Consider the following 26,330-nt stretch of genomic DNA (forward strand, 5'->3'; position numbering starts at 1 on the left):
TCTGTGTCTCTCTACTGAACTCCTCAGTTATCTCCAACATCAGGTCAACCATTTAACCTTTAATTCTAACTCAGTTCTGATTCGTCTTCCTGTATAAACTCCATGTAAATGGATTTAATGTTGAGCAGTAATGACTGATTCCATCATGTCAGTTTCTGTTCTTGGTCATGGAAGACTTCGTTCTTAACCAACTGACTGAATGGGGTCTAAATTAGTTCACACTGATCATTTTAAAGATAAAGTATTACCTTACATGATTTCTGGGTCCAAATGTTTGATAATAATCTGCCAATAATGAATCATACCATCTACTAATACAGACACAAACATGGAAGATCATTGATCTGCTGGTTGTTCAGTTCTTGATGGTTAAACATTTGTACATTATCACAGAAAACAAGCAGAGATGTGAGCTTTGGAGCATCTTGGAGGTTAAATACAAGAGAATTAAGATGCATTCAACCATAAAACACTGAAACATGAACACATTTCCTAAACACTCCTTCATGAAATGGATTTCTGAAGCAGTTTGAAAATAATGTTCATTAATGTTTAAATTTACAGATTCAGCACACATTGACACAGAGGGTCTATATTACCTTGATGATCCACAAACTGAACGGTTGATCCTAAAAATGCCGAAACGCCTGAAGCCTCAGGTAATGTTCTGCACTTTGATGATATTTGCACACATTCACATGTAGTAGCATCAGTTTCACTGATGTAGATGAATGCTGTTAGAGGAGAGCTTCTTTAACGTTATGACGGTGATTACAGGAAAAGATTACATCTCATTAACATTAATAATGTTTATTATAATGTTCATGTAAAGTTGGATCTTCAGGGTGAGTCCAGTGAAGGACAGTCACCCAGAAAACGACGTCACAATGAAGCACAACCAGACAGAGGTAGTTATATTCTTTCTGAACAATCTCAACCAACAGCTGACTTCACATTTCTTTCATGGTTCACTTTTTCCTCAGTGTCCTTTACTAAATCTGTCATATTATTCATTATTGGATAAACTGGTTCCTGCTTCTTGATAAACAGTTCTTTATTTTTACACCAACAGAAGAAATCATACTGTCTGATGTCAAATACATAATGAGTTCTGTCCTTGAGAAACTTCCTTACCAAGGCAACACAAAGCTGAATGAGTTCCTGAGGTGAGTCTAAAGTTTACCTGCTGACCAGGTACCAGATCCACAGAGAGAACAGAGTTTGTCTTTGGTTTCTTCACAACAGTTCATGCAAAAGAGCAATCTGAGATCTCGAACCTGAGAGGTAGCAGTTCGTTGGTGTTTTGGAACTTTGGCGTTGGTCCTCCTGGATTAGACGTTGATGTTCGTGGAGAAATGTTGGTGGTTGGTAGCCTAGCCGCGCTAGAGCCAGCTCTTACGACACAAGGGTCTAGGCTCGCTCGACAGGGAGGGAGGCGGGCTTAAAGGTTGTCTATCAAATCACTCTGCAGCAATTGGGTAGGTATACAATCAATCAGTGCAACGAATAGGCTCCTAGAGCGCCAGAAATCAGAGGATGTGGGAGTTCGGTGAAGCCTTATTTATACAGTCAATGGGTGAAGCTCAAGTATATTACAGACATGTTAACAGAAAGATTATTCAGAGTCGGTGCTAATGGAGCTCAACGACTGTTGTCGTTTTTGTTGTCGACCCTGGCAGAGAATTAAATTCGTTGCCGTGGGTTGTCTAGCGCGGCTAGGCTAGTTGTTTCCGGTTGTTTCTGTCAGAATCGTCACGCCTCTGTCATCACTTCGTTACGCCCGCCTTCTGATTCTACACTTCATGGTGATTGGTCCGGCCAGTTTTAGGAGAATCCAGCCTCGAGCCTTATGGAGGGTAACTAGACCCACCCTGGCAGAGAATTAAATTCGTTGCCATGGGTTGTCTAGCGTGGCTAGGCTAGGTGGTTGGTCCACTCCTGAAGGTTCTCCACTGTTCCATGTTTCTCCATGAGTGGATAATGTCTCTCAGTGAGGTTCTCTCCAGTCACAGAGCCTCAGCTATGGCTTTGGAACCCTTTAGACTGATGAATGTCAACGACTTTGAATGTTATTTGCCTAAATCTGTGTTTTGATATCTTTCATGGTTATTACACATTTATAGTTTAAGTTTTATGATTATTTTTGTAAAATTCTGAAATTTCCTTCAGCTGAAGTCATTGATATCAAGTGTAATTAAAAAAACAAACAAACCTGAGGCTAACCTCGTCTTCTGTCATGGTTTTATTCATAAATCAGCTCAGAGAAAGTCGACCAAAAGTCTCATTGACTCCATTATATCTGAGCTGTAAAACCAGAAACAGTGAGTCTCTCTAACCTGCCAACAGATCTGTAGAAAACACAGAACAGTCATAAAAATACATCAGAACGTTCACAAGAAGATTCTGGTTCACACACTGAAAGAATTTCTTCAATCCGACTCCTAGTTTTAGAGCTGTGATGGTTTGTTTGAGGCTTTAATCCTCAGTCTGACTGTCTGGAGGGAATCACCATAGCAACCAGTGAGGGACAACTGATTGGCTGATGGACACTGGACTAGGAAAGGACTACAAACATGGCCTCCTCCATCAGTGATCTATACTGTTAAAGTGGTTCTATCAGCAGGACAGTCTAACAGTGGCTTCAAGTAATCAACACAGAGAGCCATCCATCCATCCATCCATCCATCCTCTATACACCGCTTTATCCTCACTAGGGTCATGGGGGGTGCTGGAGTCTATCCCAGCTGACTCTGGTGAAGGCAGGGGACACCCTGGACAGGTCACCAGTCTGTCACAGGGCTACATATACAGAGATGACTGATGATATTAACAAAGCCTTGATGCATGTTCTAATAGGTTCTAACATGTTCTAGTAGGTTCCACCAGGTTCTAATAGGTTCTAACTGGTGTGCATGGGCACAGGAGCTGTTTTTGTTCTTCTGTGTCCTTCTATAATGTAAGAATAAAGGGTGAGGGTTAGTTAAGGAAAAAAGTTAGGAGGATGGATTGCATTGAAATGAGCTAACCAAACTACTTCTGTCTCTTTCTCACACATTTATTGAAGGACAAACCCTCTGTATGTTTGGGTTCACTTTCAGAATAAGAGTCTGTACCGAATAACAGAGCTCAGTGAGCAACTCTATTGTGACCCAGATTTAATTTTTTATAAGTCTTAATTCCATTACCCATGAAAATTCCTCATATTTACAGAGTCAACAGGATTCTGTGGAGTATGCTACACTTTCAAAATAAAAGCTCATAGATGTCAAAACTGATTTGTGAAATATGTTCATTTGTCAAAATAAATGCACTTACATGGATGCTACATAGAGGTTTTGATGGTAAGAAGCAACTCCACAGCATCAGTCCAACTGTCTGACAGGATGGCAGCACAGATACAACAAATTCTGGTATTTTTTACTAGAAAGATAAAATACTGATTGTCCTCATTTCTAAATTAAACTTCAGCAGGCTGGCTACAGATGTCCTACTGATGGTGCCACATGTTTTCTATTTTAGTATTTTTCAAATCACTGAATTAACTCATATTTAACTCTTCACAGGAAGAAAATCGACGGTTTGGAGACAGACAAGAGGGAAGTGATCGGTGTTTTTGGCAGAACTGGGGCTGGAAAGAGCTCTTTGATAAATGCCATCATTGGAGAGAAGAATCTGTTGCCTACTGGGGACTCCAAGGCCTGTACCTCTGTCATGATTAAAGTGGAGTCAAACCCTGACAACTCAAAATACGAAGCAGACATTGAGTTCATTACACCAAAGGTAAAATGATCGATGGATGAGTTTGTTTCCTTGAAACTATCTGAGGAGTTCTAATGTGTCTGCAACAGTTACTGGTTCCACTACAGACCATTTAGTAAAACTAAGATGTCATTTTGTTTGTTTTTAGGAGTGGGAAGATGAGGTTTGGTTAGTGAAGCAGTTTCATGACAATAATACAGATCGGGAACAGAAAAAGGATGAGGATGAAAAGCTGTCTGCACTGTATGGAAAAGAGTGGAAAGACAAATTCCCTGAAAATCCTGTAGACCCCAAATACTTCAGAGAAATTCCAGAATTTCTCCAATCCAAGAAGAAGACTCTGACGTTTAAATCAGTAAGATGACAAACCTTCTGTAGTTACATTAAAAACATTTTAACCATCAGTGTGATGAAGTGAGATCTGCAGTTATTAAGGTTTATAGTTTTATACAGAGTTTTGTTTAGGTCAACAGTAATTCAACAAATGTTTAACAAAAGCAGCATAAAAAAATACTATTTAAAATAAATACTGTTTACATTTATTTTCAGATTTTAACTGGATATGAAGCAGCTGTATTCAGGTCTACAGATCCAGATCAAATTAACCCTTCAAAGGAAAACCTTTTAGAAAACAGCAGCAACATTAATAAAATACTTGTTTTGAACAAATGACATTGGTGTGAACACAGATTAACTGATAGAAATTAGAATAGTGCTAAATCCAGTGTATTTTCTGTAACTTTGTGTAAAGTATTATGAGATTGCTGTGGCTCAGGTGATAAAGAAGGTTGTCCAAGGGTTGGTGGTTTGATTCCCACTTTTTTGAGTGGCCAAAAAAGCGCTATATAAATCTAATCCATTATTATTGTGTGTTCATGAATATGCACTGTCCGGTCCAAATAATTTTTTTTTAAAAAGAAAAAAGATTGATGAAATATGCTGCTATTGTTTTATTAAATTGCTGCTTTTGAACCAGTTGGTCACATCTTCCTGTTGGACTCAATAGAATATTATAAATTACAGTGTGTAGGTTCTCATTCATCAGGTCATGGTTATCCAAAGTAGTTTAAAATCAATCCACTGGACTTTAAGAAAGTTCCTTGAAGACATTTCACCTCTCTTGGATGAGAGGTGAAACGTCTTCAAGGAACTTTCTTAAAGTCCAGTGGATTGATTTTAAACTACTTTGAATGATAAATTACACTTTTGTCTATATTTTAAAATGTCCAATTTATGCACATATATATGATTATATATAATTTCATCTTAACTTTTAGTGTTATTGTTTAATTCTGCTCTGGTTGCTGCTGTCACTTCTATCTGTATTTTCAACATTTATTCTACATGTGATTGCTTTAACTTGTTCTTTTATTACATTTTGCAGGCTAAAGATCTTTCTGCAAAATTAATCAAATATACAAGGACTTCCTCAGAACGCAGACAAAAGAAAGGAATAACGAGGTGTTTTTGGCCACTGGTGAAGTGTGTGACCATCGAGGTGCCTAATAATGATCTTCTCCAACACGTCACACTGGTGGACCTTCCTGGAAGTGGAGACCGGAACAAGAGCAGAGATGAAATGTGGAAAAGGGTAATTAATCCTCATGTACTGCTGTTGATTGAACATTACTGTTTTATGGAAGCAAACATCATGTTTTAGTACTGATGGTTTAGTATTGATGACTAACAGACTGTTACATCCTTTCAGATTGTTGGAGATTGTTCTACTGTGTGGATTGTGGCCAATATTGAACGAGCAACATCAGAAAAAGAACCCTGGGAGATCCTGGAGAACACCTGCAGCCTCATTGGAAATGGTGGCCAGTGTCAGCAAATTCACTTTATCTGCACCAAGTCTGATGTTATTGAAGATTCAGATGATGAGTGAGTAAATTATGATGCTGAACATTTATGAGGTGACCGCCACATTTGTGAATGTCCTCCATTTAATCATCTTTAATAGGCAACATTGTGTGAGAAAACCAGATTTCTGCATCTCTTTCCTTCTTGATTCCTTATTGGAGCTTTTAGGAAATCAAACTAATGAAGGACAACTGAAGGACCTGAGAACAGAAAGAATCAGACACAAGCAAAGGTTACTGGTAACAGAGGGAGTCCATTACCTGGGTCTGGTTGGTGGGACTAGGCTTGGTGAACCTAATACTCCATCTCCTAGGTTAGGGATGAGACAAAGCTGGTCTTGGGGAGGATAGACTCGTGCTACATGTAGGAATCTTCCACCGAGAACTTCCTGGGTAAGGCATCCAGTTTCACATTGTGGAAACCTGGTTGATAGGTCAGGGAGAACTTAAAATGTCCAAAAACAGACTCCAGTGGGCCTGGTAGGAGTTGAGCTGTTTGGCTGTCTGGATGTGCTCAATGCTCTGGTGGTCTGTGAATACTATGAATGTCTGGTCTGACTCCAACAAGTGTCTCCATTCCTCCAAGGTGAGTTTGATGGCAAGTAGCTCTCTGTTTAAGATGCTATAGGTCTGTTTATCTGGAGATAACCATCTGGAGAGGAAGGCACAGGGATGGAGCTTATTATCCATTGGAGAGCATCATCTAATTTGATGAACTGTTGGCTATGATCAGTCTGGAATAGAATTGGGGGAGAGACAAATTGAAGCTTGAGGTCTTGGAAGGTGTGGGTGGCTTCAGAAGATCAATAGAAGGGTTTGTCAGAGGAGCGGCATCCTTGCTGTAATTGTGAATACATCTCCCATAAAAGTTGGTGAATGGTAAGAAGTGATGAAGCTGTTTCCGTTTTTCTGGTTGCAGCCAGTCCTGCACAGCTGAGAATTTATTGGGGTCCATCCAAGCATCTTCTCTGGAGAAAATAAAACCCATGTGAGACATGGTGGCAGCATGGACTTTACATACTTCAGCTTTCACAAACAGGCGGTTTTCAGGAGCTGTTCCAGGACTGGTCACACATGTCTGTTTCTCGGGGTTGCGCGAGTAAATCAGGATGTGGTCAAGGTATACAAAAAGAAACTGGATGATCATGTCTCGGAGGACGTTGTTGATTAGGTTGGAAAATGGTGGAAACGTTGGTGAGACTGAAGGGCATGACGATGTAACTGAAAGCGGACCAGCAGAGTGTTAAAAGTTATCTTCCACTCCTCACCTTCACAGATTAAGATGAGGTAATAGAAGTTATGGAGGCCCAGTTTTGTGAAGATGGTGGCAACATGTAGAGGTGTGAATGCTGAGCTGATTAATGAATAAAGTAGATCATATTAGGGGTAAGAGGTACTCGTTCTTTACAGTGATGTTATGTAGGCCTCTGAAGTCAATGCAAGGTCGTATCTGTTGTCGTATCCGTCTTTCTTATCCACCAAGGAAAAACTCAGCCTCCACAGGAGAGGAGGATGGTTGGATGATTTTGCTGGTGAGGGAGTCTCTAATGTATGAAGACTGTTTAGTTTTTGACAGGTTGTATAAACGACCAGGCAGAGAAGGTCAAACTCACAATCATAGGGTCTCTGTGGAGGCAATGTGAGGACATGAGCCTCTCTAAAATCCTGGGACAGATCATGGTATTCCAGAGGCACTTGGGTAAAGCTGATTGTCTCTGGTGGAACAGGACTGATGGATCTGCTGGGGTCAGGGCAGAGCAGAGACAATTAGCCTGACAATCAGAGCTCCAAGAGGCTACTTCTTCCTGGGATCAGTCTATGTGGGGGTTGTGCATTTGCTTGGCTAGGCTGCTGTCCATGAAGTTCTCCTCTGCTACAGAGTCAGTCAGGTTGGACACAGGTACAGACAGGGTTTACCAGCAGAGGGAAGCAGTGAGCTGCAGATGTAGGGAGAAGTTTTAGACGTTTGGCTCACCATATTCCTGTAGTAAAGGGTAAGCCAATTCTTTTAACAGTCGAGTAGGGCAGGTGGCAATGAAGTGTCCCAGTCTCCCACAGTAGAGCAGGTGTTTGTGCCTCTGCCATGGTCTTTCTTGTGAGGGGTCAGCTGGGCTCATCTGAGTTTCATGGGTTCTGATTCTGGATAGGTTGGTTGGATAATGATGGAGGCTGGGTATGCAGAGTGGGGTACAGGAGGGGTCGTCTGGAGGGTCTGTTCTCTGTCACATTTGGAGGTGTCGCCTTTGGTTGACAGTTTGTCTCTGGTCATTTTTTTAATTGAGGCCTTTGTAGAACATGCCCTGAAATGCTTTGACGTTCCAGCCACTCTCTGCTGCCAAGGTCTAGAATTCCACCGCATACTACGCCACACCATGGACTCTCTGAGTGGAGATGAGTCGATTTCTGGCATCTTTTCCTCGAACCAGATGGTCAAACAGCTTCTTTATTCCATTAGTGAAGGCCACAGAACAGCCACATATCAGCCTGACCCTCCCACAGTATAGCTACCCACTCTCTTGCTGATCCTTTAATAGACTGATTAAATAGGCAATACGAGCTCAATCAGTGGAATGTGAGAGGGTCTGCATATTGAATACCAAGGATACCTGGTTTTAAAAGGCCTGACCGGAACCTAGGAGCTGGGCTAAGCTGAGGTTCTGTGTGGATGAACAGAGAGCTGAACAGTTTGCAGTTTTAAACTAGACATTTTATTAGTCAGCTGTGTAACTTGATTTAATAGTGCGTGGTTGTAGTCTACCAAACTATAGAATACATGCTCATGCTGACCTAGCAAAGCTCCCTGACCAGCAATACTATGCTGGATGGAAACAACAGGGGTGATGTGTATCACCAGGCTAAGAAAGACTGAAGAGGCCAGGATCAGCAGGAAATGCACACAGTGAAGAAGACTCTACGGTCGATTGTGTAACACTACAGAACATGATGAAAACATGATTCTGGAGAATACACGGTTGGAACACGTGACAGTTTACACACAAGCATGACACGATATTCTAGATAGAAGCCAGAGACAGAAACTAGATGTAGCTGACAGCCTGACTGGGAAAGCAGTAGAAAGGAAGTGTGAAGTGTGACAGGGATGGTAACTTTAACAGGTGCAGGAGACAGGTGTACATCAGTGGAGGATCGAAGGTAAACAAGGTCTGAAGAGGGAAGGCAGGATGTGCAGGCAGGAAGTAACATGGGATGGAGTTATTCAACGGTGTCGAATGGTTATCAAAGTTCAGATTTTATGGTGAGAGGTCTGCAGCATAAGGTTTAAATGAAGGAGTTCAATCAGTGAAATTCTTCTATAAATGAACAAGTCAGCATTATTAACTAAACTAAAAGAACTGTCTCTGAATTAGTTTTCTGTATAATAATGACCAAAGCAACGTTCCAAGAAAGTTCCTCACACACCTGTAAAGTGAAGCATCAGTATTTCACTGTAACTTGTAGCATCTCTATCAGCTGGTACACGTTCAACAAAAGATCATTTAAACTTTAAACATGTCAGAGAAATGAACTGTATGAAATAAAAATCATCTTTCAGTGCTCTAAACTCTGGATGAGACGTCACTATTTCTTTTCTTATAGTTCAGAAAATGTTCGTGATCGCATCGTAGAAAGAAATGAAGAAGTCAAGGAAGAAGTGAAAGAAGAATTTGACAGTCTAAACCAGGTTAAGGTGAGTTTTACAGACTGATCTACACAGATTGATGGTTGTAGTTACAGACTGCAGCTCTGACTGATGACCTTTTAACTGATAAAGGAACCTTAATTAAGGTCCTCCTGCATGAATACTTCTGTAGTTTGGTTTCCTCCTGAGCTTCTTTTACATTCAGCTGCTGCAACATTTGAAGTTCCCCAGTTAGGGATCAGTAGAATTTATCTCATCTTATTTTATGACTTACCTTTAAACCCATTTTCACCAGAAACATGTCAGTGATTTCCAAGTGTTCACAGTGAGCTCCAAAGAGTTCCTGAAAAAGAAACATCTGGATCCAGAGGACACCGGTAGGTGAAGTCTCCACATAGTGGTGTGCAAAAGTATTTGCCCCCTACAGAAATCTTCTATTTTTGCACATTACTCACACTTAAATGTTCCAGATCATCAAGCTAATATTTAAATGTATTGAATATTAGACAGACATAGTCCACAAAGCACAAAATGCAGTTTTTAGATGTGGTTTTACTGAAGACTTATTGAAAACCTCTATTACCTCTGTGAAGAAATAATTGTCCCTGTAAACCCAACTACTGGTTGGTTCAACCCTGGTATTAACATTTTGCTGTCAAATCTTTGTGATAGTTTGTTTGGGACAGCTGTGATTGGCATTTTAACCATGCAAATCCGCAGACAGTACTTCCCAAACTGCACCAACATTTTGATTTCCCAACAAGATGAAACACAATGTAAAACCAAAGCACAAGACACTTGCCCTTTATACAGCCAACACATCTGCTGGCTCTCTCACTCCAGAACCTTTGTTTGTTTATTTTTTTATTAGCCACTCAGAGGTGGACTTGTTTGTGTTTTTGGGTCATTGTCTTGCTGCAGAACCCATTACTGTTGAGCTTTAGGTCATGAACTGATGATGGATGTTCTCCTGGAAGATTTTCTGATAGAAAGCAGAATTCATGACAAGTCATCCAGGTCCTCCAACCATCACACTACCACCACCACGTTTCACTGCTGGTATCATGTTCTTCTGTAGAATGCAGTATTAGCTTTACACCAGATGTGTGATCCCTGTCTTCTAAGAAGTTCAACCTTTGACTCATCAGTCCACAGGATGTTATTCCAAAAGTCTTACGGTTCATCCAGATTTTTTTGTAAATTAACTTTTATGTTCTTTTTGGTCAGTAGTGGTTTGATCCTTCCATTTCTCCCATGGTTCAATTTCCTCCCAGAGTCTTCCTTATTGTGGAATCATGTAGACAAACAGACTTTAACTGAGGTCAGTGAGGTCTACTGTGACCTCCTGGATTAGATGTTGATGTTCTCTTGGAGAAATGTTGGTAGTTAATCCACTCCTGAAGGTTCTCCACTGTTCCATGCTTCTCCATGTGTGGATAATGTCTCTTACTGTGGTTCTCTGTCGTCCCAGATCCTCAGCTATGGCTTTGGAACCCTCCAGACTGATGAATATCAATGACTTTGTTCCTCATCTGTTCTTCAATGTCTTTGGAATGTGGCAAATCACTATACAGCTAGCAGAGCAAGTCAACAACACTCGCAGAGTACCAGTTACATAAAGCACAGACAATAACAATCGATAGCACCAACAGGTTAGTCAGTCACTTGTTTAGCAGGACAATTGCAGCAGGGACAAAGGAATGCTTAAGTCTATTTGTCCTGCATCTTGGCAGGATGTACCTGCGGCCTGACGGGAGCAGCACAAACTCACCAACCAAGGGGTGGCTCTGGTCAGTGAGGAGTGTGCGGGCCTTATTTAAGGTTCTGAGCTTATATACATCAGAGAGATTGTTGAGGTTAATACCTGCAATTTTGCTGCATACTCTCACTGTACTCTGTAATTTGTTTTTGTTTTTAAGTGAAAGTAAACTGTACCAGCAGATAAAAGAAAAAGTTAAAACAGACTCAAAACAAGAATAAAACCATCCATCCATCCATTTTCTTCCTCTTATCCAGGGCCGGGTCGCAGAGGCAGCAGGCAAAGCAGGCAAAGCAGGTCGTTCCAGACGTCCCTCCCCCCAGCGACGCTTTCCAGCTCTACCTGGGGGATCCCGAGGCGTTCCCAGGCCAGAAGGGATATATAATCCCTCCAGCGAGTTCTGGGTCTACCCCGGGGTCTCCTCCCAGGCAGACGTGCTCGGAAAACCTCCAAAGGAAGTCTCCCTGGAGGCATCCGAATTAGATGGCTAAACCACCTCAACTGGCTCCTTTCGATGCGAAGGAGCAGCGGCTCTACTCCGAGCTCCCTCCGGATGTCTGAGCTCCTCACCCTATCTCTAAGGCTGAGTCCAGCCACCCTATGGAGGAAGCTCATTTCGGCCGCTTGTATCCGTGATTTTGTTCTTTCGGTCACTACCCAAAACTCATGACCATAGGTGAGGGTTGGAACGTTGATGGACTGGTAAATCGAGAGCTTTGCTTTACGGCTCAGCTCCCTCTTCACCACGACGGACCAGTACAACGCCCGCATTACTGCTGACGCCGCACCAATCCACCTGTCCATCTCTCGCTCCATTTTCCCATCACACGTGAACAAGATCCCGAGATACTTAAACTCCTTCGCTTGGGGAAGCAACTCCCCCCCAACCCGGAGGGAGCAATCCACCGGTTTCCGGCAGAGAACCATGGCCTCGGACTTGGAGGTGCTGATCCGCATCCCTGCTTCACACTCGGCTACAAACCGCTCCAGTGTGTGCTGAAGGTCACGGTCTGAGGACGCCAACAAAACCACATCATTCGCAAAAAGCAGAGATGCGATCCTGAGGCTCCCAAACCGAAAATCCTCCCCACCACGACTGCGCCTTGAAATCCTGTCCCTGAAAACCACGAACAGGATTGGAGACAAGGGACAACCCTGGCAGAGCCCAAATCCCACAGGAAATGTGTCTGACTTAGTGCCGAGTATGCGGACACAGCTCTCACTTTAGTCGTACAGGGACCGAACGGCTCATAGCAACGAGCCCGCGACCCCATACTCCCGCAGTATCCCCCACAAAGCCCCTCGAGGGACACGGTCATAGGCCTTCTCCAGATCCACAAAACACATGTAGACTGGCAGGTCATACTCCCATGACCCCCTCAGCAGCTCCGCAAGGGTAAAGAGCTGCGGCCTCATTTATAAAACATTGCGTAGGATCCATACTAAAGTTTGCGTACGCTGAAAATTCGAAATGGGCGTATGCCCTCCGACCCTGATTTATAAAACTGTGTGTAAGCACAGCTGCACGCAATTTCTTGATAAATCACACACCTGCTGGAAGATTGCACAGGTGGATCCACCTCACATTCCGCCCACAACACACCCACATTTTACCATGAATGGTCAATGCAAAGTAACTCATGAATGTATCTGTATATAAATAAGCTGCTGATCCACGGCATTTTACGCAGCGCCCCCTGCAGTCTTTTCTCTGCTGTGCGTCAGGATGAATGAATCATGTGTTGACCCACATATATGTGTATATGTAACCTCATATATTCTTCATATTAAACACATACCTGTCGGCCAATTTCCGCTGGAAGGAGCCGGTGTCGCCAGAAACCCCGGAGTCGTCAGCTCCTGTGTCTGTACCGGGATGGTTTCGGCAGGTGGGTCTGTCTAAGACGGCCCAGTTCAGCACATAGATCCAAGAGTACTGCTCTAGAGAATCTGAATCGGCTTGTTAGCCAGTCATCGTCATGGGCAAATCCCCGTGATCCATAAAGTCTCTCCATTCTTAACGTGATCTTCCAGCGATGCCAGCGCATCCATTGTGCCACATTAAGCACAGCTGTCACCCGCTTTTTATCCGCTTGATCAGCGATTGGACTGATTGTCACAGGCCTTTTTCAAATTAGTAATCAATCAGTGCCACTCACTGCTCTATATCATTTGAAGATGGAAGTTTGATATATGAACATAATTCTGCAAATACAGTCGTAGGCCGAATGGCGCACTATATGAACATCTACAACAATGAGGGTTTATGATTATCCGGCTGTACAAGTCTAATATGTGATGACAATAAAGGTTTGAGATCAATCTGGTTTCAATTCACCACTTCACCCTCCGGCACTGCCGTTCCCTCGGTCTACAAAATGTGCGTAAGCAAGCATCAAAGTTGGCGCACCGGTGCGCACATTCTCACGCCAAGTTTGTTTTTAGAAATCACAACATACACAGCATACACCACTTTCTACGCAAAGTTTGTGATTTACGCCACTTTCTAGCCCTGTTTTGTGCGTAAGCAAGCATCGAGCATCAAGGTTGGCGCACCGTGCACACATTCTCACGCCAACTTTGTTTTTATAAATCACAACCTTTGCGTAGAAAGTGGCGTACGCCACTTTCTAGGTGCAGCATGGCTCAGTGGGTAGAGTGGCCGTCTTGCAACCGAAGGGTTGCCGGTTCGATCCTCACCCCGTCGTGTTCGAGGTGTCCCTGAGCAAGACACCTAACCCCGAATTGCTCCTGATGGGTCGTGGTTAGCGCCTTGCATGGCAGCTTCCGCCGTGAATGTGTGTGTGAATGGGTGAATGTGACGTATCATGTAAAGCGCTTTGGGTACCTTGCAGGTATAGTAAAGCGCTATATAAATACAGACCATTTACCATACGCAAGCTTTATAAATGAGGCCCCTGGTCCGCTGTTCCACGACCGGGATAGAATCCGCATTGCTCCTCCTGAATCCGACGTTCGACTAACGGTCGGATCCTCCCTTCCAGCACCCTCGAGTAAACTTTCCCGGGGAGGCTGAGAAGTGTGATACCACGGTAGTTGGCACACACTCTCTGGTCCCCCTTTTTGAAAATAGGGACCACCACCCCGGTCTGCCACTCCACAGGCACTGTACCCGATGCCCACACGACATTGTATAGACGTGTCAACCAGGACAGTCCAACAATGTCCAGAGCCTTCAGCATCTCAGGGCGAATCTCGTCCACACCTGGCGCCTTGCCACTGAGAAGCTTCTTAACTACCTCGGCGACCTCTGCCATGGATATGGACGAAGATCCACCCGAGTCTTCAGGCTCTGCCTCCTCCATAGAGGATGTGTTTACTGGGTTCAGGAGTTCCTCGAACTGCTCTTTCCACCGCTCGACAATATCCCCAGTACAGGTTAACAGTTCTCCATAACGACTGTACACAGCCGGAGGGAAGCCCTGCCTCCCCTTCCTGAGGCGTCGAACGGTTTGTCAGAACTTTCCCGAGGCCGACCGAAAGTCCTTCCGAAAGTCGCTTGTAAAGCGCTTTGGATAAAAGCGCTATATAAATACAACCATTTACCATTTACCATTTACCATTTCTCCATAGCCTCCCCGAACTCCTCCCACACCCGAGTTTTAGCTTCCACAACCGCCACAGCTGCCGCCCTTTTGGCCAACCGGTACCTGTCAGCTGCTTTGGGAGACCCCCGAGCCAACCAGGCTCGAAAAGTCTCCTTTCTCAGCCTGACGGCCTCCCTCACCGCTGGTGTCCACCAGCGGGTCCTTGGATTCCCGCCACGACAGGCACCAATGACCTTCAGACCACAGCTCCTAGCAGCTGTTTCTGCAATGGAGGTTTTGAACATGGACCACTCAGACGCCATGTCCCCAACCTCCCCCGGGATGCAGGAGAAACTCTTCCGGAGGTGGGAGTTAAAACCCTACGGACAGGGTCCTCCGCCAGACATTCCCAGTTCACCCACACTCCACTTTTGGTCCGTCCGGCAGTCTTCCACGCCATCGGATCCAACTCACCACCAGGTGGTTATCAGTTGACAGCTCTGCACCTCTCTTCAAGCAGAGTGTCCAAAACATATGGCCGCAGGTCTGACAATACAACTATAAAGTCGATCATCGACCTTTGGCCTAAGGTGCTCTGGTACCAAGTACACTTATGAGCAACCTTATGCTCGAAGGGTTAGGATGCGTCGAATCGCCACCTTATCGCGGTGGAGGGGTTTGAGTGTCTCGGTGATCCTGGGAGCTATGTTGTCCGGGGCATAAGCCCTGATAGGGTCTCCCAAGGCAAACTGGTCCTGGGTGAGAGACCAGACTAAGAGCGATTCAGAAGACCAAGAATAAAACATTTTCATAAAAGTACTATCAACCTTAAAACTCTGCACTTTCCAATAAAAGTACATGCGTTGATACACCTTCCTAGAAACAACATCGACATGAAAGTCGAAAGACATCTTGTCATCAATATTAGTACCGAGATATTTATAAGTATGGACCCCCTCCACGGCTTGATCCTCGATGGCAAGAGCAGGGAAGACTGACTGATGTTTCCTAAAGTCTATAAACATTTCTTTAGTTTTAGACACATTGATGTGCATCAGGGATGTGGAACACCAGTCAGTGAATTCCTTCAATACAGGGCCATGGTCAGGGTGGTCATTACTCAGCAAGGACACAATCACTGAGTCATCCGCAAACTTCAAGATGTGACGCCCCACATGTTGGCTACGGCACTCATTCGTGTTGGAAACAGACAGTAAAGGAGAAAGGACATAGCCCTGAGGTGATCCAGTGGAGGAGATGAGGGTGTCTGACAAAATACCACTAACCCTCACACGTTGTGGTCTTTCTGTTAAAAAATCCATTAGCCACGCTAATAGTTGGAGGGACAATGAAAAAATGAAAGTAAATATATCTGCCAGCTGATCAGCACAGTTCTTAAGAACACGCCCTCCAATGCCATAGGGGTCAGGGCTTTTCCTTTCATTGATTTCGCAGAAAATTTTACACACCTTGCTCCTGTCATCAACATTATTCTGTGAGGGGCCAGCATTTTTAAAAACTGACAATTCCTCACTAAAATCACAGTTGTTAAAATTGTTGTAAAAGTTGTTCAGTTCATTTGAGAGCACCAGATCAGACTTTCCATTAAGGGAGACATGGCTTTTCTTTGATTGCATCCCCATCATAGATTTGACCCCCTCCCATGCAGGCCGAGAGCTGCCCGTCCTTAGCATCCTCTCAACCTTGTCCTTATATTTACATTTGGCAAGTTTAAGCTCCTTTTTAAGCTGCTTTTGAAACTCCCGATATCTAGCAGTGTCACCCTGAGTGAAACAGATGTTCCTCTGATTAATCACAGCTTTGACACTTTTGGTCACCCATGGCTTATTATTGGGGTAAAGGAAAATTTCTTTGTGTTGAATAATGGAGACCTCACAAAAAGAAACATATGATGAAACAACATCAGTTAATTCATCAATATCCGTGCAAACATTTGTGAACAAATCCCAGTCTGTACTGTGGAAGCAGTTCTGGAGGCAGTGGATTGATTCCTCTGACCAAACCGGAACCAATCTTCTTTCCGGCTTGTTCCTCTTCAGGACGAATTTGTAGGTCGGAACCAAATAAACCATGTTATGATCAGACATGCCGAGTGGAGCTCTGCTGAAGGACTTACATGCTCCTTTTATGGATCCAAAACAAAGGTCGAGACACTTTGCATGTCGAGTGGGACACGTCACATATTGATAAAATTTGGCCAAGGACTTTGACGGTTTGCAGTGATTAAAATCACCCAAAATGAAGCACGGTGCGTCCGGCGTTAACCCCTGCAGCCGCTGCACTGTTTTCAGCATAGCCTGGGTTGCTACATCAGCATTAGCCTTCGGGTGAACATAAACAACAGTAATAAATAACTGTGGAAATTCCCTGGGAAGATAAAACGGTCGCAGGGATACGGACAATAATTCAATGTCTTTGGTGCACAGTGTCTCCCTGACAATCACCGTATTACACCAGTTTTTATTGACGTAGAGACACCCCCCCCCCCCCCCGCCGAGTGACTTACCGGTCACTGCGGGGTCTCTGCCAAGGCGGAAGGGAACTCCAAATCCAAACTCCAAATTCTTAAGCCAGGTCTCCGTGAGGGCCAGGATACATACATCCCTGTACTCTGCCAAATACTTGGCGTTACCCTGAAGCTCATCCACTTTATTCCGGAGCGACTGAACATTAGCCAGGATGACAGTGGGTAGAGGTATCCGACGGTGGCCCTGCCGCTTGAGCCTCTGTCGCAGTCCGCCGCGTTTCCTTCTTTTCCTCGCACGTCTCGGTCCATCCGACCCGCTCCAGTTTTCTGTGAAGGGATTCAGTCGGTTGATCTCTGGGGGAACAGGTGTTGAGGGATCCACGGTACCCAATCCGGAGTCACGGAGCAAAACTAGGAAGTTGCGACTATACTGGTGAGGTTTTCCACTCACGCATACTCCAAGTAAAAAGTGGAATAAAAGTGTTAAAAAGAAGAGAATGCCCCCCAAACTGGGATGATTCCCTGCCGACATTGTCTTCCACAAGTGGTTAAAAGAGTTAGTAAAAAGAGTTAATAAAAACACTTAAACACACCGAACAAACGGACACCTCACACACTGCTGCTGCGTGTCGCCATAGCCAGCGCCATCATTCCATAAAAATGGAAGACAGATTTTATTTAAATTTTATTCATATGTGAGTGTGGATGGAGAAACTGAATCCAACTGACAAATGAATCTGATCATTTGGTAGGTTGGTAGCTAAGAGAGCAATTACTTTTTTTGTTAATTATTTTTTTATTTTTTAGAGTAAGATAGGTTGGACAGCATTTTTCCTTCAAAAAATGGAGTCACCTCCTAAAACTGAATTTTGTCTTTTTTTAGGTTATCTTTGTCTTATTTTACCAATAATTTGATTATCTAAAATATTTATGTCTGACAAATATGCAGAAATAAATGATTTCTGTAGGGGGCAAATACTTTTTCACAGCTCTATGAATATTTGGACAGCAGAAAATGTATAGTCCAAATATATATTCTGTTTTGGCGCAGCTGTCAAGAATAACTCTTTGCCTTATTTCATTGAAATACGTCTTTATAAAACTACTTTGTTTTTCCAGAAATACCCAAACTTCAGGAATTTTTGAAAGATCTCAATGACGATCACTCCGAGACATTAAACTATGTGAAGGGAGCTTATGGGATCCTCTCATTGATGGAAGGGGCTAGGTCTAAAAAAGGGGTAAGAACAAGAAATAAAAGCTCATTCATTGTGCTGTTTCTAGTATTTACAGAAAATAGTAATCACAGCAAATAAGGAGATAACAGTCAACGATCAGATTTAGTGAAAACATCTGTCTGTCTGTCTATCTAATAATGAATGTGTTGTTTTTCATTTCAGGCTGAAAAGAAAACAGATGTTTGTGTTCAACTTGAAAAGAATCTAAACCTTCAACTTGGTGGAGTCCAAAAAGCAGTGGAAGATGCTCACAAGGCTTTTGAAACACGTCTTACTGAGGGGGTGGAAAGATCTAAACGTTTATGTGAAAAAAAAATACACTCCATCTTATATCCTGTATGTATTTGAATATTAAATTTAGAGTAATTTGACTTTTTATCAGTGCGTATCTACAGTGACTTTTTCCCTGTTTCATCTCAGCCAAAGACGGGCAGTGCTTTTCACAGGACACTGAACTCTGTAGTTCAGAAAGATGGCGTCCACAAACCAGAAAAAGAAACACAAATCAACCTGAATGCTACATTAGCTTCATGGCTGACAGACAGCATCGATGAGGAGTTCAAGAAGACCTTCCCGTAAGAAGTGACTGAATGAGGACATAAAACCTGTTGTTGGATCACTTTCCAACAATTGAGGATATTTAGAATTAGTACATTCTGCATTTATTATTATTAAAACACAAATACATCAGTGATACTTTTCTTATCATTCTAACTTGATATGTTTTAGAAATGAAGATAAAAGGGAATCATTCAAAGGCGCCATCAGGTCATTTTCCCTGAACACAAAGAGGCTAAAGAAGGAGAATCAAAGCCTCAAACTGCAGCTGATATTTCTCATGACAGAGGTGAGACAAAATTGCAATTATTGTTTTATATACAGATATATAAATGTGTGTGTGTGTACACACACATTTATATATATGTGTGTGTGTGTGTGTGTGTGTGTGTGTGTATGCACACACACACACACACACACAGACACAGACACAAACACAGACACAGACACACATGTACCATTTATGGGAACTTCTGCTGCAGAGCTGGAAGAACTTTCTGAAGAACATTTGATTTCCATTGTGGAAACATTTAAAAGACAGTTTGGTTACTAAACTGATTTTTTTTTTTTTTTACTTCAGTGCCTATGTACATGTATAACTACAATGAGATATTAACATGCATGATTCCATGATAACTGATTTTTTGGTTAAATATATTTTCCCTGTGCATGCGTGGGTTTTCTCCGGGTACTCCGGCTTCCTCCCACAGTCCAAAAACATGCTGAGGTTAATTGGTTACTCTAAATTGTCCGTAGGTGTGAATGTGAGTGTAGCAACTGTATGATGGTAAAATATAATAATATGCTAGTGAACAGAAGATCTGATTTCGCTCTAGGAGAGAGTTGACGGGACACTGAATGTTTTTTTTTTATGATGCTGTTATCAGTTTCATTTTAGTAAAGTGCAAAAAGTGCAAAAAATATTTACAATGAACAATTAGAGTAACAATGTGCATGGCTATTTGCGAACGTCAGCGCTTCATTTTCATATTAATCGAAAACAACCACGACAATCAAATAAATGCACAACATCCAGAGCATTTAGAAAAATCAGGTCCATAATCCATACACACAGCACAAAACTCTGTCACCGAAGGACAAAAAAAACAACAAAAACAAGTCCACAGTTCAAGCCACCCAAAGTCTTTGAAAACCCACGTCTGGGTTGCATTCGATTGTCCAGATCAAAGGAGAATGGAAAGGAGTTTTGGGAAAGGAAAGTGTAAGTGTTGTATGATTTAGGTGGCAGTGGCTAGTTAGCCAGTGGAAGAGTTTCTTGTGGGCGACAGAGCCCCCTACCGGCCCGGTGGAGGGAATACAACTGAAGCGGTTGCCAGTTTCTTAGGTTTGAGGCTTCTTCTTAGCTCGCCATCCAAAACCCTGGGCCTAAACAGGACCAAAAGCTCTAATGAATCATTTGTAAATTTACACAAATAGTCTCGTAGCTACGTCAGTACAGTATATACAAGATTCAGGATTAAATGCACTTATTGCATAAATGCAAATTAAAATGCTAAAACACATTCTCCAAATGTAACTATCAATGCATACAAAGATTCATAAATATCAATAACAATGTATATCAATTGAAATCGAAAGAATTAAAAAAATAATGGTACCTACATTATTTTTGTAGAATAAAATTGTACACAATTCAATGAATGGTCAAAATACATAAATGTGCTTAATATCTCAATTCAGTGAATAAACACTAAAAAAAATAAAAAGACACCTTAAGTCATAAAGGGAATTTTGGCATTAATATGCCTTCATAGAACTTCAGACAGTTACATGTGTTTGGTTGCCGTTCTTGGACAAACAAGGCATGAACCATGTAGTGCTCTTCACAGACAATGGACATCGCAAGCAATGCTAACTGCTCCGTTTAAATGAATGGAGGCGGCTAGGCTAATTTGGCTATACAAACGCTAATGCGGCTAGCGCGAGGACATACAACCAAACACTCACCAGTTTCCAGTCCAATCACCACCCAGCGCCTGCTTCCACGCGAATATGGCGACAGTATGGGGAATCTACAAGTTTAACGATTAGAAATAATAAATATCAAGCAAAAGTAATGCAAAAATAGCGCTATTATAGAAGTTTAAACCGACCTGTAGCTCTGGACTCGTGTTGCCTACCCCACAGCTGCTGCTGGAATGACGAGCAGCGCCATACTAAAGGGGAAGTAGTTGGCCGGACTGAGTCACGTGACTGCATGACATTGTTAAATGGAGGGCAATGATTGGCCAATAGCCCCATGAATTTATCCCCACAAAACCCAGAAAATAACGCAAGGTTTTAAAAATACATCAGGGAGAAAGGAGAGAGACTAAAACAGATTTGTTAACCTGGGTTACATGAGTGTGATTGTGTGTCTGTATATGTAGCCCTGTGACAGACTGGTGACCTGTCCAGGGTGTCCCCTGCCTTCACCAGAGTCAGCTGGGATAGACTCCAGCACCCCCCATGACCCTAGTGAGGATAAAGCGATGTATAGAGGATGGATGAATGGATGGATTTTCTTCATCTCTCATAGGAAGAAATAATAAAGACAAAACTGAAAAAAATCATTCGGGACCATAAGAAAACCATCTACAGCACCCTGGCAGAGACAATCAAGGCAAAAATGCTGATCTGCTACAAAAGTAAGAAATGCAGTGATGATACACAGCCTGTCAGTGTGATTACACACATTTACATTGATCATAAATGTGCATAAAAATCATATTAGACAATAACTTGTTTTTTTATTGTAGAAGCAGCAGCATTTCGTAAAAAGGACACACTGGAAAACATGAGAGAGACTATTAAACGACATCTACGAGTCTCAAAAGACACGATGTTTGAGGAGGCTAAAGCTGTCATGTTGAAGGAGATGAAGGATTTAAAGGTTTGTTCTGTTTTATAAGATGAAATATGATGAGACTGAAAACACATTCACTGTTCACATGAAGGATTTTTCTGTATTTCAGTGGAAAATGTGTCATTGTGAAAGATTCATAAACTACTAAAGAAGTGTATTAATTTTATCAGTAGTTATTAATCAGGGACATCCATAAACCTACAGTTCACTAGTGAGAACCACACCACTGATCTGAAGCTGGACTCTTTAGTGGATTCAAAGGATCATTATGTGAAGACTGAGATGAGCTGATGTGGTGTTGGAGGAAAGCTTAGAGATCAGCAGCAGCTAGTGGACCTCCTAGGACAAGGAGAAGACAGGAAAAGGAGGCAGAAGTACAGGGAGGGTGGAGAACCAGAAACAAGAACCAACAAGTGTGAAGGACAGAGTAGAACGTACAGACGTAGGACAGGAAGGGAGTGATGGAGGTGTGGTCCTGCTCCTGAAGCTCAGACATAGATTTTATCTCCATCATGGAGTCACTGGTCCTTTTTCTAGTCTGAACAGTTCATTTCTTTATGATTAAGTTTGTCTTGAGCTCTCTGTGATGACTGATGAAGATCTTATTCTGAATAGGCTAAAATCCTGGAGACACTGCAGGAGACCTTGGAGAAATCCATTGAGATGTCAATGAAGACAGATGACAGCTTAACTCCAGGTAACAGGAACATTTCAGAGTCATTGATGTAGAACTCTAAGAATCCTGTAAATAAACCATCCATGTAAAAGACGTGGACACATTTCCAATGAGTGTTTTTTTTTAGATGTTGCAGCAGAACTTGAGGAGGTGAAGAAATACTACAAGGAACTGAAACGCAGCCGAGCCGGAGAAACGTCACAACTGGGGTAAAACCTTGAATGTAAGTCTGATATTTCTAACTGTGTTTGATTGTGAACAGTCTTTGTTCTACATAACGTTAATAAAAGCTTTAATTGCAGTAGAGCTGATGTCCATGACACATGCAGAGGAACATCTGATGAAGCTGCTGCTGAAAACTTCAACTAATCCTCAGATTCAGTGTTCCAGTGTGAACAGCTGGAAGCAGATGTTGAGTCCTGCCTGATGACTGTTTTCCATCATTGTTCAGTGTTACAACCTGGCTGTGTGTCTGTCTGGTTTCTGTTTCAGCTTCCATCAGTGGACAGAAACTCCAGAGGTCTGCTCTCCTACTGAACATCTGAGGATCATCGAGTCAACACTGGACTTGGTCTGAGATGTTTTTATTCAGTTGGTTTCTACGTACTCTTTGATGCTTTGGTTTGTTCTTTGACTGTTTTTTAGAGATGTTTCTAAAGTTTTTCTCTTTTTATACCTTTTTTAAATCATAGTAATGAAATGAAAGAGCCTGGTTGGATCTGAACCAGTGATGTTCTGGTTTTCATCATGCAGATATAAACCATAAAACATTTAGATTTTAAGGATTGAACTTTTTTTCTTTGCTTTCCAGTTGCATATTTTAGTTTTCTGAGTTTCTTGTGGGTTCATTGGGGGGGCTGCAGATTCAGGGATTCTATCAATGTGTGCACATTTAACCTTCAACCTTGAATCCAGCTAAAACTTCAGCTTTGATTTAACAGATTTTAGGCTTTTAAAGAGTGATTTTGAATCAGTGGGTTTCCTTTAAGTTCCAGGACAAACATTTACTGAGTGTGAGATGATGTTGGTGTTCACATGAAAGGAACAAACTGTCATCATTTATTATATCGTTGTTTTATTTTACATTTAATCTGCACTGATTCTGAATGAAAACATGTTTCTGATCAAACATTATTGTTGAACCTTCAATCAAACCTAAACTGCAGGTTGATGTGACTTCAGGCTTTTCAGAATAAGTCAACATTTACTGGATCATTGGTTTATTTGGTGTCTGCTCTGTACTGAGTCTAAATGCATACATTTGATCTGATGTCCTGTCCAATAAACACTGAGGAAAAGTACACATGGAGTTTATTATTTCTGTGTCAAAGAATTAAAATAGTTTGAGGTTCTCCTTAGAATCTGTTTTAATTGTCAGATGGAAGGAAGTAAGTCAGATGCTTTAATTTAAAATGATTTTCTACAAAGGAAGTAAAATTCTACATTATTTAACACCCAAACACCAGAAATGATTGAAAACAGTGAATACTGATATTTGTCTTAGTGGCCTCATCCAGTAGTTTCTTTCTAGTAGCTCCTTCAGAGGAGTCATAGAGTCTTGGTGTCCTCTCTGACTCTACTGAGGTCAAACTACACACGTGGACAAAATTGTTGGTACCCCTCAGTTAAAGAAGGAAAAACCCACAATTCTCACTGAAATCACTTGAAACTCACAAAAGTAACAATAAATAAAAATTTATTGAAAATTAAATAATCAAAAACAGCCATCACTTTTGAATTGTTGATTAACATAATTATTTAAAAAAACAAACTAATGAAACAGGCCTGGACAAAAATGATGGTACCTCTATAAAAGATTGAAAACTATTTGACCAGAGTGACATGATTAACTCAGGTGTGTCATTTAATTGACATCACAGGTGTTTCCAAACTCATAATCAGTCAGTCTGCCTATTTAAAGGGAGACAAGTAGTCACCCTGCTGTTTGGTGAAAAGGTGTGTACCACACTGAACATGGACAACAGAAAGCGAAGGAGAGAATTGTCCCAGGACACCCGAAAAAAAATGATAGACAAACATCTTAAAGGTAAAGGCTATAAGACCATCTCTAAACAGCTTGAAGTTCCTGTGACAACAGTGGCTCATATTATTCAGAAGTTCAAGACCCACGGGACAGTAGCCAACCTCCCTGGACGTGGCCGCAAGAGGAAAATTGATGACAAATTGAAGAGACGGATCGTTCGAATTGTATCCAAAGAGCCCAGAGCAACCTCCAAAGAAATTAAAGGTGAACTCCAAGGCCAAGGTACATCAGTGTCAGATCGCACCATTCGTCGTTGTTTGAGCCAAAGTGGACTTCATGGGAGACGACCAAGGAGGACACCACTGCTGAAAAAAACTCATAAAAAAGCCAGACTGGAATTTGCAAAAATGCATGTTGACAAGCCACAAAGCTTCTGGGAGAATGTCCTTTGGACAGATGAGACCAAACTGGAGCTTTTTGGTAAGGCACATCAACTCTATGTTCGTAGACTCAAAAACCAAGCATACGAAGAAAAGAACACTGTCCCTACGGTGAAACATGGAGGAGGCTCAGTAATGTTTTGGGGCTGCTTTGCTGCATCTGGCACAGGGTGTCTTGAAAGTGTGCAAGGTACGATGAAATCTGAAGACTATCAAGGCATTCTGGAGAGAAATGTGCTGCCTAGTGTCAGAAAGCTTGGTCTCAGTCGCAGGTCATGGGTCTTCCAACAGGACAACCATCCAAAACACACAGCCAAAAACACCCAAGAATGGCTGAGAGAAAAGCGTTGGACTATTCTAAAGTGGCCTTCTATGAGCCCAGATCTGAATCCCATTGAACATATGTGGAAGGAGCTGAAACATGCCATTGGAGAAGACACCCATCAAACCTGAGACAACTGGAGCTGTTTGCTCATGAGGAGTGGGCCAAAATACCTGTTGACAGCTGCAGAACGCTCATTGACAAACACAGAAATCGTTTAATTGCAGTGATTGCCTCAAAAGGTTGTGCAACAAAATATTAAGTTATGGGTACCATCATTTTTGTCCAGCCCTATTTCATTAGTTTGTTTTTTTAAATAATTATGTTAATCAACAATTCAAAAGTAATGGCTGTTTTTGATTATTTAATTTTCAATAAATTTTTATTTATTGTTACTTTTGTGAGTTTCAAGTGATTTCAGTGAGAATTGTGGGTTTTTCCTTCTTTAACTGAGGGGTACCAACAATTTTGTCCACGTGTGTATATAAAGTATTTTACTAACATATTACCAGCTGTCAGAGTAAACATACATACTGTCCTCTACACTCGTTTCTCTTAGAATGTGACATAAATGTCTTTAAAAAGATTCTTTCACATTCTCACAGTAATCAGTGAATCATGGACATGAAGAAGAAGATCAGTTTAGTGTGGACAGCCTCACACTGATTCTACTGCAGTAAAACTTCCTGTTAGTTTCACTTCCGTATAAATCTGTGCAGTCAACGGTCACTTCTCTTTTTAGAAGTAGAGAGGCAGACAGGAAAATAGAGTGAAGAATGGGGGAAGACTGTACTGCAGTAAAGAGCTGTGAGATTAAATCAACCCAAACTCTCCTGTTCTTTCAGACTCGCTTCATCTGCTCTGGTTCAGATTTACCACCCTCCTGTTTACCTGTTCTTGATCTCTGATCAGTCTCTTCCTACAGCTTGGATTCCTGCCTCCTCCCTCTAACACTTTATTTTACAACCTGATCCATCATCAGTGAACTTGTGCTGCTGTATTTTCTACCTGAAGTCTTCGGCTGCCTGTTGCAGGTCTGTGTCTCTCTACTGAACTCCTCAGTTATCTCCAACATCAGGTCAACCATTTAACCTTTAATTCTAACTCAGTTCTGATTCATCTTCCTGCATGGATTCAGCATTAGAGAGATTTTCTTTGTCCTGTCCTGAAGGATCACTTCCTGTTTTCCT

The 26,330-nt window shown here is 42.1% G+C and overlaps 1 protein-coding gene across 1 annotated transcript; it reads left to right on the forward strand.

The window, feature by feature from the left end:
* Positions 1-635: 635 nt before the first annotated feature.
* LOC127536852 (nuclear GTPase SLIP-GC-like) lies at positions 636-23,684 on the forward strand. The gene is made up of 17 exons (XM_051958192.1): positions 636-659; positions 1,051-1,166; positions 3,564-3,780; positions 3,908-4,114; positions 5,144-5,350; positions 5,468-5,643; positions 9,219-9,309; positions 9,557-9,638; positions 18,176-18,297; positions 18,457-18,630; positions 18,715-18,869; positions 19,024-19,141; positions 21,392-21,500; positions 21,612-21,745; positions 22,334-22,415; positions 22,522-22,617; positions 22,887-23,684. The coding sequence occupies exons 1-16, from the start codon at positions 636-638 to the stop codon at positions 22,605-22,607; spliced, it is 2,100 nt and encodes a 699-aa protein (XP_051814152.1). The 3' UTR covers positions 22,608-22,617; positions 22,887-23,684.
* Positions 23,685-26,330: the final 2,646 nt, after the last annotated feature.

Source organism: Acanthochromis polyacanthus, chromosome 13 (genome assembly GCF_021347895.1).
Source record: "Acanthochromis polyacanthus isolate Apoly-LR-REF ecotype Palm Island chromosome 13, KAUST_Apoly_ChrSc, whole genome shotgun sequence".
Taxonomy (NCBI): Eukaryota; Metazoa; Chordata; class Actinopteri; family Pomacentridae; genus Acanthochromis; species Acanthochromis polyacanthus.

Excerpts from the sequence above, each read along its gene's own strand:
- LOC127536852 (XM_051958192.1), top strand. The coding sequence starts at position 636 with ATGCCGAAACGCCTGAAGCCTCAG. Across the intron at positions 18,298-18,456 it reads GGGCTAGGTCTAAAAAAGGG|GCTGAAAAGAAAACAGATGT; the intron begins GTAAGAACAAGA and ends TTTTCATTTCAG. Across the intron at positions 18,631-18,714 it reads TACACTCCATCTTATATCCT|CCAAAGACGGGCAGTGCTTT; the intron begins GTATGTATTTGA and ends GTTTCATCTCAG.